This window comes from Equus przewalskii, chromosome 10 (assembly GCF_037783145.1).
Source record: "Equus przewalskii isolate Varuska chromosome 10, EquPr2, whole genome shotgun sequence".
Lineage (NCBI taxonomy): Eukaryota > Metazoa > Chordata > Mammalia > Perissodactyla > Equidae > Equus > Equus przewalskii.
This window is the reverse complement of record NC_091840.1, coordinates 43,880,370-43,896,173: the sequence shown is the minus strand read 5'-3', so window position 1 is coordinate 43,896,173 and position 15,804 is coordinate 43,880,370. Positions and strand designations below refer to the sequence as shown.

Sequence of the window (15,804 nt, the reverse complement as noted above, 5' to 3'; positions counted from 1 at the left end):
TCCTATAATACTTCAATACTTCAATCTATTATATGCTTGTATGTGTATTTAAATTTTTCTTAATTTCCAATTACCTTAATGCCCTAAGTATTAAATTTTTGTCTTCCAGATTGAATTATTACAACAACTACCAGATACAATTTATCAGAAAGACAAAGGTCTATTATAAATTTTTATAAATAATAAACATAATAGGCAATTCTTACTGAAAATATATCTCTTAATAAGAAGTCTGGAGTGATGCTTTTATGATGCCATTAAAGTAATCACCAAATTAGCCCCTTTTTTCCGGTGCCCTGGAAGTTTGTAAAACTGAGTCACATACCATAGTTGGATTCAGATGGTCAGTCAAGCGGGAGAAGATGACATGAGACTGAACCTTGCAGAAAGCATCTTTCTCAAGCAGACCAATTTTAGGAAAGAGTAGGTATGGGAGACCTGGAAGTTTATTTCCTTAAAGTTATCCAAACTAACTGGTCTCTTCCTCCATTCCATATATACCTCAGTTTGAAAACCACCGATTTAGACTATTTCATCTACTCACAAGTAGAACTGACAAAGAAAGACAAAAGGTATAAATTTTGCTTTTAAACCTACCCATCAATCCAGAGTTTTCTATGCTCAGAAGAAAATGAATACAATGTACTATGAAACCTACAATGCTTTCATTCCTTTACCAATATCAAAGAACAAGACAGAAGTCTAACCATTAGGAATCCGCCCAGTACTACAACAAACCGTGATCAATACTAATTGTTAAGGGTGGCTAAATCTCCTGAACAAAGGATCTACTCATACCCATTAAACTCCTTCAATCCATTTGTCTCACAACTAATCTTCATATGCTTTAAAATACTCAACTCATCTTTCTCACGGAACCATTCCCTATTACTGTTTCACTACAGAGAGATCTAGTTTCAAGGAGGCGGGCAGGGGACTTAAATAAACTCAATGCTTCATTCAAAGATGAGGCACTACTCATTCACTCTTATGTCTCAAGCAGAAAGCCAATAGAAAAAAATATAATCAATGCTCCAATGTTAAGACATAAACATAGCAAGTTCTTTTTAACTTGCCTCAGTAGGCCAACTATAAAGTAGCAAACTGTATTATACAAGAACAATATAAATCTTCCACAGGGAAAAAAAAAACCCTGCAATGTATTGTTTTCATCAGAAAAGCATTTTAGAGTATAGGAATATAGACAAGCAATTTCCACTCTATATTTAACTATGGAGCTTACTGTTAATTCTTTAATAAAACCACTTAAAAGGATAGTGAGAAGTTCTCACAACTTTGACTTTTGAGAACAACTTATTTATAGATAAGTGAGTTATTACGTGATAAATTTGCACTCCTTTGGATATTTTTAAAAGCTAATAAGCATGTTCATAAAGAATTTTAAGTGGAACATCTGGGTCAGATAAATGGAAAAAACAGAGGCTGCCCTTGAAAAACAATTCCCCATATTCCTGATCTTTAAATTCAAGTGCACTTTGACCAAATGTTAACTGAACTTGGTCTTTGTATTCTGAGCAACTTATCTTATGAAAATCTATTTCCTTCACCACTCCCACTGAATATATATTTGCTAATGATATGATTCCACAAAGTTAAACTAAATTACACAGTCCTGCATCTGTTTTCAGCTTTGTCTAACTTAGTCAACACTCTCCCTCATACAGCTCTCAAAAGAAATGGCACTTTACTTTTTTAAAAATATTTTCCCATTCTCTATCACTTGAGTTAAATTTTAAAAAGAAAAAAAAAGTACATCTAATTTTTAGACATCGGATCTAAAAATTTAGAGGCCAAATCCTAAAGTAGGATTTAGGGTTTGGTTCTCAACCTTCATGTAAGTCTATGATCACATTACGAAGTACACAACTGCACTGCTCCTAAAGGCCAGATTTTATATTAGGCTGTATTTCACTTTACTAAAGCAAACTCATGACTCACAGAGAAGCAAATACTCTGAGTATTGTTTTACCTTTTTGCTTTCCTTTTACATTAGGCAGCACTTGGATTAAAAGAGAGAGAGAAAAAAAGAAAGAGATCCAATCAGCTCCTTAATGTAGAAGATCAGATAAGATCAAAAGCACTTTACTAATGCATCTTGGACTACGAATAGTCTTCTTAAAACAGGAATAACAGGCTGAGAATTAATATCTGAATTGTCAGCATTCCTTAAAGAAAACATCCCAGTACAACATGCCAGAAGTACATTCACCTTGGAGGTGAAAAAGCACCCATCTGTTCATATGTATATATATATTCCAGTTGAATTTCTGGCTCCAAGAAACTAAATTATGCCAGGAAACAATATCAATTCGATTTTCAAAATCATGTACACTGTCATATGGGTTCCATATGTCTCATAACTCCTAAATCTCTTTATCATCTTGATCTCTCTCCCAAGCTCCAAAGCCTATTTCCCAACCGCCCGTTGGGTACTTGTAACTAGTACATCAAGTACCACCTCCAATTTTCACTCCTCTCCCATCTAAAGAGAACACACACACAAGCTCCTCCAGTTAGTTTTCCCCATTTCCATTATCGTTCTTACTTATCCAGGCTCAAAACCTCAAAGATATATCTTCGTTCTTCTTCTCCTTGACACTCTGTGCTACCATCTAACTGATGGTCAATCCTATAATTCTTGCACAATTTCATATATGTCTCATACTCTCTTTTCATTTCCACAGCATCCCTCTAGATAAAACCCTTATCTCCAAACAAGACCTCACTCCAAAATGACTGTAAAAACCTCCCTAGTCTCTGTTCTTCTAGGACTCTTTCCCTGTCAATATTTCGTATGACGATAACTCCAAAATTATTAGCACCACACTGTCCTAATTATCAAAGAATTCACACTTTAGCAGGAGACACAAGAAACTATTAACAACATAAGTGGATGAGCATTACACTGATGTTATAAACAAAAAGCTCTAGGAAAGCAAGAGAGTGACAGTTACTACATGGGAGGTTTCAGAGGAGGTTACAGCTGAACTGTAGAGAAGCACTCCAGACAGAGAAAGGCCCAATGGGTGGAGGTTCACGTTTCGGAGGAAGAACAAGTAGTTCAGTAGCAGGGGAGAGGCAGGAGAGAAGAAGAGAAATGTAGCCTTGAGTCAGACTGTGGGACCTTTAGCGTCATGCTAAGATTACACTTGATCCTATTAAAATGTGGAACAAGTAAAGATATAAGAATGCTTTAAGTTTTTGTAGGTTTGATACTTTTTTTTTTTAATTTTTAAATTTTTGCTGAGTAAGATTCACCCTGAGCTAACATCTGTGCCAATCTTCCCCTATTTTTTATATGTGGGTTGCCACCACAGCACAGCTGACTAGTGGTGCAGGTCTGTGCCTGGGATCTGAACCCAGGAAGTGGAAGCGGAGCATGCTGAACTTAACCACTACACCACAGGGCCAGCCCCCTACTTTGCTTTTAATACATAATTTTAAAACTTAATAGGTATTTATATATTATATATTTACAATATATAATATATATAATATAAATATATATTAAACATGTAACTATTTAATATGGATTAAAATTTAATATATAATTTTAAAAACAAAGTAACACGAACACTAATAGAACCAGAGACAACTTGCATAACTGTGACCAATGGTAACTTTGGTCCATCTATTCTTCAGATTAGTAAAGAGACTCTGTAGGAAAATTAGATAATGAGGACAGTATTCTGTACCTGTTCCTCACGTCAGACTGGATTATCTATGCTATTTAAATCCACTATGTCCTTACTAACATTTTTGTCTTCATGATCTAACAATTTCTGAGAGAGGCATGTTGAAAACTTCTCACTATATTTATGGATTTGTCTATTTTTTAACATCAGATACTGTATTTTTTTCAGTTCTACACTGTCCATTTGATTCTTTTTTTGTTTTAAATAGATTCCAATTTTCTGGTGTGATATGGATTAATCTATAATGCCCTGTTAATGACACAGAAAATGCTCCTCAAGAATAAGCCTTTCAGGCCATTTTTGGACCAAATCTAACCTTTTATGCTGTCCAAAACAGTTTGGTAATTATTTTCGCCATGCTATTCCCTTTCTGTCAGCAATCTACTTCAAGCCAAATATACCTCAATATTTAGAGCACATTAGTGCTGCTCAGTCAGACCTCCACTTTATGCAGAGAATGGTTGCTCACATGATTAGAGTTTCTATTCACAGAAAAACTAAATGAGTTATATTTTATGCTACTGTTCACATTTCATAACTCTCTGCCCATAGTAAAAAAGGAGAGGGAAGAAAGTTTGATAAATCCACAGAATATTTTCTTCTTCTTTCAGAAAGAAAAAAATTCATAATTACCAGTTTGAAAACACTCAGCTCCAAGTCAGTGGCAGTTTAAAAGCCTTAGGGCAGGGGGCCCGCCCGGTGGCACAGGGGTTAAGTCGCCACGTTTCACCTCGGCAGCCCGGGGCTCACTAGTTCGGATCCCGGGTGCGGACATGGCACCGCTTGGCAAGCCATGCTGTGGTAGGCGTCCCACATATAAAGTAGAGGAAGATGGGCATGGATGTTAGCTCAGGGCCAGTCTTCCTCAGCAAAAAGAGGAGGATTGGCAGCAATTAGCTCAGGGCTAATCTTCTCAAAAAAAAAGGACAAAATAAAAAGCCTAATAGTAAGTCATCACGTGCAACTTATAAACCAATTCTACCATAGAGTGACCAAACAGTGCTATTTTAAACCGCAGGTCATGACCCATTAGTGGGTTCAGACAAGCTTTTTCGTTTAATGAAACTGTAGAGACTAGAAAAAACAATACCAGAATACATGAGAAAGTTAAGTATTATTTCATGAAACTGGTTCAGTTTTATGTACGCACATATATGAAATGTACATAAATGATAGAAAGGTATTTTATACAGTAGGTTACAAGAAAAAAAAGTTTGAAAAATACTGATCTAGGCTCTACCAATAAGCTTATTTTCTCAGAGCAGGAGAAAAATTAAGAGGAATATTTTTATAAATTTTTCTAAGATTATCTACTTAAAGATCATCTAAGATTTTAAATAACTATGTACTCATTTTTTAGACGCCAAGAATTCATTTATTCAAAAATTCAAAGACGACTTATTTTTTACCCTTTATATATCAGGCATGGTTCTATATGCTGGAAATAGGAAAATGAATAAAACAAAGTCCTGCTCTCACAAAGCTTGAATTCTGGCAAAGACAGTAGCCATGCTGCCAGGTGCTAGGCCAAGTGCTTTACACGCATTCTCACCTGGGCCTCACCATCCTATGAGGTAAATAGTACTCACCTTCATTTTATAAATGTGCAAGCTGAGGCTTAGAGAAATTAATTTGTCCAAGATATCTCTCTCATTCTCTCTCTCTCTCATACACACACACACAGCCAATCATTGCAGAGCAGGGATTCAAACCCAAGGCAGCAGGATCCCAAAGCTCTGCTGTTAGCCACTATGCTACACTGCCTTCCAGAATCCTTCTATCTGCAGGAAAATCAAATATAAGTGTTCTGCCCAAGAAAACTCCTAAAAGTTACAGGAAATTGTGACCTTTGATCGCGAAATTTCGATTACAGGTGGTCTGGGGTTACCCGACCTTTTTAAAATTTTATAAGTTGAAGGAGGACAAATCTTGAAAGTTGACCTAAAACTACAATTCAGTTTAATTAAATCTGCTTTGGAATAAACATACTAAACCTCAGATGATTTTTATAATGCCTTTAAAACTGTAAGGAAGGAAAAAAGAAAGAATGATAGACAAAAGGTATACAAATCAGCATATTGTGGTTAAAAAAAATTAGAAAGCCTGCTCCATGAATAAGTTCAACTTAGGCTCTCACAATAACAAGGCTTTAGCAGAGGAGCACGACTATGCACAGGCCTTATTAGGACAGCCACTCCCCAGATGGATCCTGCAGGTTTGAAAGACATGTTGAGAGAAGCAAGGCCCAACCACACACGCAGCTAGACATGCTGAGTCAACTCTGGCAATGGAGGTGAAGGTGGTGGGGGCCAGATCACCCTACATCCCATACTTTTAATACACTGTTTGATCTTGAGAACAGAAATTGGTTCAGTTTTGCTCCCACTGTAACCCCAACACCTAATACAATGTATAGGACATGGCAGGTGCTCAGTAAATATTTGCTTAGTGAACAAGTGATAGGGCACAAGTTACTTCCTCTCTCAAGCTTCACTTTCCTATAAAGCAAAAGGGTTGGACTAGATCACTTTCAGCTCTAAAAGCCTCTACTTCTTTGAGCTAGAATTTCTAAATACATGACCTAAGTCATCAGTAAAATTACTCCAGGACATCCGGGTCTGACTATACGCCTAGTCACAAGGTTTCACAACGTCTTACTTACTGCGGTCTCACGTAAGCTAAACAATGAATTTATTTGCCCCGTTGAAACTACTGAAACTGCTCTGTATTGTTGAGGTAGGAAGAGATATAAGCTAGCTAATGTAGAAATAACATGAAATAATGTCTGACCATTCAGCTAAAGCAGGAGAGTAGGTGACACTCATAAAAACAATAACAGCAGCAAAATTTAGCTTCCTCAGATGTTTGACGAATCAGAAAAATCTGTTACCCGGTTTAACCAAATAATCTTATAGTAATGTGAAGGCAGCACACTTATTTTTAAAAGAGTATTAACACAGATTTACCTTCCTTAATTGTCAATTAGAAATTACTTTCTAACATTTTACAACTTTTTCCAAGAAGGAAAAATAAATTATTTTTTAACCCATTATTTTAAATAATAATAATGAAATAATAATGAAAGCAAATAATGAAGCAAGCTGACTTCATAACAAAACCACTAGTTTATGAAGTCAGGTTTTATTAAATATATTTGCTGAAGGTTGAAATGGAATTAAATATTATATGTCCCTTATCTATAAAAAAATGTAAATGGTTTTCAAATCATCTCTAATTGAAATACCCAGAAGGTTTAGCTTCTAAATATTTCAAACCTCTATGTTGATGCTTGTTACATATGAGAAACACTGGTAGAAACTATAGGGGAATTAGAAAATAGTAGAAAGACTTGAGTCCTCAAACTTAGGACCCAAATTGAGTAAATGTGGCTTAACATATAAAGTCTGAGAGTAATTCAGAGGTTTAAATGAAGGCAGATTAAGAGAAATGTCACAAGACACTTTATAATGTGACTGTCTGACAATAAAAAGGTAAGGAAGACCCAAGGCATTTCGCCATGGGCAGATACTAAAAAGAGAAAAAGTTTATACTGGTATTGGGTTGACTTGTTCCTTCTGCTTACTCTTAATTGAATAATCTAAGCCTGTGTATAAAAACAAAAATGTTATTATGCAAAGGATACCAAAAGTTTAAAAAGAACAATAGCTGTTTCTATAACATTTAAAAGAAAAGGTGAACAATTCAAGCTTACTTTAACAATTCTTTTAAAATAGCATTCCATGAGAAATTGGAATCCTTATATATTGCTGTGGGAAGGTAAAATGGTGCAGCCACTGTAGTAAACAATTTGGCACTTCCTCAAAAGCTGAAGAGAATTAACATATGACCCAGCAATTCTACTCCTGAGTATATACTCAAAAGATCGGAAAACAAGGACTCGAACAGATACTTCTACACCAACATTCATAGAAGCATTATTCACAGTAGCCCAAAGTTAGAAACAACCCAGCGCTTATCCACAGATGAATGGATAAGCAAAATGTAGTACACACATACAACCGAATACTTCTCAGCCAGAAAAAGGAATGAAGTTCTGATACATGCTACAAAATGAATGAACTCTCAAAACATTACGCTAAGGAAAATGAGCCAGACGCAGAAGGACGAATATTGTATGACTCCAGTTATATGAAATTCTAGAATAGGCAAATTCACACAGAAAGTAGATTAGAAGTTACTAGTGACTGGGAGCGGTAGGAAGAAGGGAATGGGAAATTACCGCTTAATGGATACAAAGTTACTGTTTAGGGTGATGAAAAAGTTTCATAACTAGATAACAGTTACAGAGTTGTACAACATTGTGAATGTAATTAATGCCATTTAATTCTACACTTAAAAATGGTTAAAATGGCAAATTTTATGATTGACTGATATATATATGCATTTATATACATATATATACACACATTACCACAACTAAAAAAAAAATAGGATTCCATATCACTCCACAGATTAAAATACGAAAGGAAAATTTGCCTTTATATAAAATGGAGAGACCTGGTGGTCATCACATTAACAAAGCTGTCCAAATTGGCTACTTGCAGCCTGACTTTATATGCCTCCTGAGATGATGTGATCTATACAATGGTCTGGCTGGAAAATGTGACCTGAATCTTATCACGAAGAAAGTGACAAATCTAGAATATGGGATGTTCTGTGGGACAACCAGTCTGCACTCTTCAAAAGATTCATCATCATTAAGAAAAGAGAGTGTTGATATAACTGTTCTAGACTGGAGAAATTTAAAAAACCCAAAAGCCAAATGCAATTCTTGAAACTTGATTGGATCTGACCTGGAGGAAAAGGAGCTATAAAGGATATTTTTGGGATAACAGAGGAAGTTTGAGTTATGGACAGCATGTGGGATGATAGTATTGAATTATTGTTGATTTCTCAGTTACAGTAATGGTATACGGTTATGCAGGAGAACGTCCCTGTACTTGGAAATACGTGCTGAGGTACTTACAGGGGAAGCATCACGAAACATGCAACCTACTTTCGGATGGTTTGGCAAAAGAAAATACGTGTGTGGGTGTGTCTGTGTGACAGAGAGAGAGGTGGAATATGTGTGGTAAGATAACAGTTGGTGAGAAGGATATATAGGTGTTCATGTAGTTTTCTTTCAATTTTACTGTGAGTTTGAAAATTTCAAAATAAAAAAAAAAGAGTATTTTAAAAAATTAGAACTCCTCAAAGTTTCCTCTTTTCGACTCAGAGAATACTTAAGAAAGTTAAACGAACAAGGGGGAAAATATGGCAAATTCAGTGCTTTACATACCTTCCACGTCATACCAATGTGCGCCATTCGTGATCCCGTCTTTGAAAGTCTCGTCTTCATCTCCGGGACAATGAGGTGTACCAGTTTTCATTATGGGGTGGTTTGAAGCATAGGCTTTTGCCAAGTATTTAAATACTTCATCATCTGAGGTTTTGCTATAGACTCCAGTGGCCTCATGTTCTGGAGAATCATCAAAAGGATAGCTTGCTACCACCGAGCCACCATGCAAGTTTCCAGAAAGCACAAACCTTTGAAAACACAACCAAATCATACAGCACTAAAAAAAGGCATAGAAAACACCATGTATTTAAAAATTCTACATCTTTCATAAAGGAACTCAGATACCTCTCTTGAGACCTAGAAGACAACTCTATCAGCTGTTATAAGCAGATCAAAACAACAAAAAAAGAAAACGGAAAGAAAGCATTATCAATTTAACAAATTTCAAACCGTTTTGGGGGTTTTTTTGAGGAAGATTAGCCCTGAGCTAACTACTGCCAATCCTCCTCTTTTTGCTGAGGAAGACTGGCCCTGAGTTAACCTCCGTGCCCATCTTCCTCTACTTTATATGTGGGATGCCTACCACAGGATGGCTTACCAAGCAGTGCCATGTCCCCATCCAGCATCCGAACCAGCAAACCCTGGGCCGCCGAAGCGGAATGTGAGCACTTAACCACCGTGCCACCGGGCTGGCCCTCAAACCATTTTTACAATTCAAGTTAACCTCAAATAACTTTAAAAATTTTTCCCATCATTGAAAAAGTAGCTGATTAACACAGTGTAAATTAATGTTTCAAGAGACATCTTATTCAGGAAATTCCAAAGTCATGTATTATTAGGTTGAACAATATGAACTTGCCAATATTCAACCATTTTTTACTTACAAAAATGACAATTTCATATAGTTCAATGTAATACTTGTATTTCATAATGTGTTAATTTCGTAAAAAGTATGGCTTGTATACTGGGGCTGGCCCCGTGGCCGAGTGGTTAAGTTCGCACGCTCCACTGCAGGCGGCCCAGTGTTTCGTTGGTTCGAATCCTGGGCACAGACATGGCACTGCTCATCAAACCACGCTGAGGCAGCGTCCCGCGTGCCACAACTAGAAGGACCCACAACGAAGAATATACAACTATGTACCGGGGGGCTTTGGGGAGAAAAAGGAAAAATAAAATCTTAAAAAAAAAAAGTATGGCTTGTATAAATAAATCTTTGTCGAATACATGAGTTATGTTAATAATTTTCATGGTTTTTATATTACTGTCCAAAGAGAATTTTTAAGATAGGAAGTCTAATTTAAAACGGGATGTGTTTTGCCTTGCTCCAGTTTCACAATATGTTAAATTCACATTTTCAAGAAAGAAGCCACAGTTGAGAAGATTCAAGGTGGGGAAAAAACCTGATACAGTGAGCTGCTTTCAGAGAAAAACAATACAGCACATAAAAGACTAGTCTTCCATTGCATCACTGTAAAAGCAGCTGTCTTTCTAGGCTCAAGATTCCTGATTGGGCCATTAAAAAATAAACTAACAAGGAGACAAGGCTGCTCCTATCAAAGAAACATTTTTATTGTTTTGTTTCTACTTCTAAGTGGACTCATTTACAATTTGGTCAAATTTACAGATACAGAGATGCTGAATAATGCCTTTTATGGTGAAAGCTAAAGGCAAAAACATGCTGAAGTCCTATTTATCCATCTTTCCCTCATGTAACAGTTCAAATCATTACTACGAGTAGAGATTAAACACTTTTCTCTTTGCACTCTAAACTGGATTTTCTTGCTTTTGCCTTTTTGTGGTTGAAATGAACTGTCCTACAGAAATTCTAATGGGGGCTGATATATAACGTTTCTTTCTACATGCTTGAAAGAAAACTAAGCCTATGGTATGTCTAATTTGAGAGGTTATTTTAAGTATGATCAGTACCATCCCAGAGGAGATCAATCAATGAAAATTACTTGTAACACAGAATCTGTTTATCAAAAGATAGAATTTAGCCAATAGAGATGGGGATTAAATACTAGAATAGACTATGAAAAAAGAGACTAGTTTAAAACTAATAATTATAATTAGCACTCTTCCAAACACCGGAGAAGAATGCCGTCTGGGGTAGTGGCAATAGCGCAGGCTTTGGAGCCACGCAAATACGGGTAAGGACATTTGGTCTCCCAGACCTGTCGCTTACTAGTAACATGATTGTGAGAAGTTACTGCCTCTCAATTCACTGAACTCCAGTTTCTCAGTCATCTGTAAAATGGGGATTAATTCTACCTGCTTCCCAGGGTTGTTATGAGAATACATGTGAAACATCTCCAGCACGAGTGCGTTAATTTTTTAAGACTGAGGATGGATGGACGTACTTCCCATCCTATGTGGTCACCGACTTTCCTTTCTGATTAGAGATGTTTGAAAAGTGGTTGGGTATGATTAGGGTAGCCCATAGCCACAGAACAAACGAATTTCTATGTAATACCAACTGACACAGATGAGCTTTTAGAATCCTCGCGAGCTCCTATCCTTGAACTAACCGGCCCAGACCATAACTTATAATCATTAAATACTGGTGATATAAAAGAGTTAACTGGATATAGAAGAGAGAGTGAAGTTTTGGCTCTGTATATAAAGTTTAAAGCTTTCACTATAGCCTCAAGGTGACTTGCACCAAGGCAAAGCTCATTTTCATTTTTGGTTGCAGCAGAACTAATACTGAAGAGAAAAATTTGGTGGCAGAATTTACACCCCTGCAAGGGTCATGACAGGGCATTTCAAACAAGTCCTTTAAGCAATGCAAACAGTGTATTCGATTCATCATCTCAGAAGAGCCCTGCCATCACAGCCTCTGACGAGGAGATGTACATTAAAGTCATATTTCTTATGCAGACGTTCAAAGGTCATGACATGGTTATCTTTCTTTACAGAAAAAAATCTTCCCAGACATGTGAAATTAAACATCTCTAAGAGATCTCAAAAGGAGAAGTAAAGCGAAAGACGGAAGATAAAAAGAATCTAGAACTGTCTGTCATAATGCCCACAAATTTTCTAGGTCTGCCTTATATACTGAAATCTTGTAGAAGGGAGGATTTCAAGTCCCACAGAGAAACTTCTTCGTTCATTACTACTTTTATCTTATCTGTTACTCAGAAATCTTCAAATCAAAATGGAAAGATTAACTATTGCCTCACACGCCTTATGAAGACACAAAAATGGGGATATGCTGGCAAAGCTGATGCTTGAAAAAGGGAAGAGGTGCATGCTCACTGCAGACATTATTCCATCGGGAATAAGTTCCTTCTTCGTTTACTCCTCTCCCCATCCTTTTTACTGAAAATCCTACCCATGTCTCAAGACTTAGTTCAAGTTCTACCTTTTAGACAGAGATAATCCCTATTACAGCAGCCCATACACACTTTGCCAGTGGGAACAATTCCTGTAAAGTTTAACTCAGTACATAAACACACCTCATATATATTTATAATATTCTCTTGTCATACACCCATTTCTTGAGGTCCTCATGCTTCTACTTTTTAATCTTTTAAATCCCACAGGGTGCTTAATAACCCTTAAGGTGTGTATTAAGTGTAACAATCATCCATTCAGCCCTGGCCCACTAATAAAGTGCATGAACGGCATCAGAAACCCTTCAGAGTCTCTCAAACGAAGCAGCTCACAGATGAAAGTTCCAGATCTATGCAAGTTCTCCAGCCATATCCACAAGCTCCCTAGCTGAGTCAGAGGTTAAGACTGGAAGAGAACCGGTTTCTGTCCAATAACCAAGAGGAAGACCCTGGGGGTGTCATCTATCATTTCTGGGCTCCAGTCTCGCTCCATGGCTGTTAGGAGCGCTAAGAATCAGATTGCCTGATTCTAAATACCAGCGATACTCGCACTATGTAAATTATTTAACCAATCTGACCCTCAACTTTCCCATATGCAAAACAAGGATGTTAACGGCGTCTATGTCATCAGGCTGTGGCCAACATCAAGTGAAATGATGCAGTCCACGGAAAGGGCTGGGTACAGTGCCTACAGGAATAAGATAACAGCAATATTGACAGCTGATCTATAAAACGAGTGAGCTCACCCAGATTATCCTTAGGGTTTCTTCCACCGCTCTATCCTACGACCCTGTGATTATAGGAACCTGAATGCCAGAAAGGACTCTCCCCTCCAGCCAAACAGCTCTGTTTGCATCCGTTGAACAAATGACAGCCTCTAGGCAGCGCTTCTCGGACAATTAGCGGGACGGAGGCTGAGCGGCCTGGGCCCTGTCCCCGTGACGGGGGGTCACCCTCTCCTCTCACTGCCCTCGCTCCTTAGGCCTGCAAGCACTGTCTGAGCGCCGAGCGAGTGCCAGGCCCAGCCCCTGGCCCCGGAGGCTCACGTGGATGGGGAGGGGAGAGAAGGGAACGGGAAGGGGGGGGGGGGGCGACACTCACTTGTTCCTGCGGATCCAGTCGATGAGGGCGCGCACCTCGGGCACGTCGTCCAGGGCCGGGGGCTCGCCGGTGCTGAACTGGTCCGGGAAGCTGCGGTTGAGATCGCGGCCCCGGCTGTTGTCGCGGCCGCTGGCGCCAGGAGGGCCACCGTCGCCGAGGCCGCAGTCGCCCTCGCGGGCGCGCTCGAAGCCATCGGGGTTGAGGCTCGGCAGCACGTACACGTCGGTGGTGTTGAGCAGGCGGACCAGGCGCGGGTCCCCGCGGCGGTAGCCGGCCGCCAGCTCGCGGGCCAGGTAGACGAGCACCTGGCGCGACACGGTCTCGTCGCCGTGCATGTTGCCCACCAGCTTCACCTGCGGCCGGCCGGGCAGCAGCGGCCCCGCCGCGTCGGGCCCCTCGTCGCCGTCAGGGGGCGGCGGCCCCAGGCCGGCCGTGAGGCGCAGCACCCACAGCGGCCGGCCCTCCACCGAGCGGCCGATGCTGAAGAGGCGCGCCAGGCCCGGGGGCCCCGCGGCCGCCGCCTCCCTCAGCGCCGAGCCCAGCTCCTCTTCGTGGTAGTAGCGGTCGAACCGGCCCTCGTCCGCCTCGGCGCCCGAGCTCGTCGTCGTCGTCGTCGCCTCCGCCTTCTTGATGTGCGCCGCCCGGGCCGGGCTCCGCAGCCGCAGCAGCAGCAGCATGCACAGCAGCAGCGGGAGGCGCCCGGGCCGCCAGGGCGGCCGCGCGTCCCAGCCGCTCGCCATCTTCCAGCAGCGCCGCTAACCCCGGCTCCGCTCCCGCGGCTCCGCGCTCCGGGCGGCCGGAGCCCGCCGGATCCGCTCCGCGCCTAGCAACCCCATCCCGCCCTCCGGCCTCAGCCAATCGCGGGCGGGCCTGCTGCGGCGTCACGCTGGGGGCGGGGCCTCCTTAAAGCAGCCGATTCCCCCCGGGCGTGCCTTCCTCCGGTCCCGGACGAATTTGGTCACTCTCTTCCTTCTCTCGGGTTCCTCTTGCTCTTTGCCTCCTCCCCGTTTCCTCTTCTGCGTTTGCTCCGCTTCTCCTCTACTCGCTCAGTCTCTCCTTTATGGTTTACCCCTTAAATGCTCACCCCTTTTTCTCTGAGTACTCTTGCTAGCTCCCTTCCCATCTTTGTTGTAGCTTTCCCAGCTGCGCTTTAACGCTTAGAACCGAGAAGCGGAAGAATCAAAAGGTTCGAAAGAATCAAAGGACTCGAAACAAATCAGAAGGTTCTAAAGAATCTACCTTGGAAGAGCCAAAGGACGCGTTAGCCCTTTCCACTGGTGACGTCCTGCCTTGGCTCGAGCCCAGCGCCCCGCAAGCGGTTGAAGAGAATGGGACCCTTGGAGTGACAGAAGGCTCACTACCTCACAAGGCAGTCCATTCTAGTTTCTAGTTTTTGTGTTGAAAGAATGTGTCTCCCTTATGTTTAGCGGAAACCTGCTATGTAGTAGGCTCCCTTTGTGTTAATGTATTTATTTCTTTGGCGTCATCCCAGCTTATCTCATTGCCATTATAGTTCGTGTGTGTGCTTCTCTCTGCCCTCTGTAGGCAGACTTCATTTCATAGTTCACTTGCCCACCTCTGACACCTTTTCTGAGCGACTTATTTGTTTAACTGTGGCCTTAGAATGACATTTTAAAAGCAGAGCTGTGACATTTCTCGAAACACTTGGTCGGTGAGTATAATTCCTGAACTCCTGAATGTTCTGTGAAAGCTGGCAAATACAATATTTTGCTGTTTAGAGAAGAGGCCTTTTAAACTCGTCTTTAAAAAGTAGGTTTTAGTCACTTTAGCTTGAAGAAACACAAAAACCTCACAATCCCTTTATCAAAGTGTGAAATTCTACCTCTCTAAAAACATAATTGCAGTAATTGTTGTATTTCCTTCTTTCAGAGCCAGGCGTTTCAAGGTCCCTTCCTTGAATAGTGACTGAACCCTAATAGGACTAGTAAAGAGTTCATTCATTCATTTATCAAATATTTATTGAGCAGCTACTGTATGTCAGATCAAGGTGCTGGCAAGCAATTCATTCTGCTCCCTTAGGGATTGGATCAGTTTGTGATGTGTGGCAATAGAGATATGGGGGCCCAGGTGACGGAAACTTCATTCAACCTGAGGAGGAGGTAGGGAGGAGGAGCAAGCACAGAAGGCTGCAAGACTTGAGAACAAATACTGCACGTTCTGGAAACTGCATGCAGATCAGGATTACTGATGTGAAGGAGCTCACAGGTGTGGAGGTGACCTGAGAGGACTCAAGCCAGAGAAGCAGGACCAGAACCCAAAGAGCCTCACAAGCAGGCTCGGAGGAGCGCTTGAGCGGAAAGACCATGGGAAACCACTGATGGATTTTAAGGTC

General features: G+C 40.5%; 1 protein-coding gene across 1 annotated transcript in view; it reads right to left on the bottom strand.

Moving 5' to 3' along the window:
- CPD (carboxypeptidase D) overlaps positions 1-15,184 on the bottom strand; it is a 65,365-nt gene extending 50,181 nt beyond the window's left edge. Inside the window, exons 1-2 of the mRNA XM_070562837.1 lie at positions 13,452-15,184; positions 9,016-9,263 (exon numbers count right to left, since the gene is read on the bottom strand). Of these exons, the coding sequence (XP_070418938.1) occupies positions 9,016-9,263; positions 13,452-14,191 (988 nt within the window). The 5' untranslated portion in view covers positions 14,192-15,184. The remainder of the gene's footprint in view (positions 1-9,015; positions 9,264-13,451) is intronic.
- Positions 15,185-15,804: the final 620 nt, after the last annotated feature.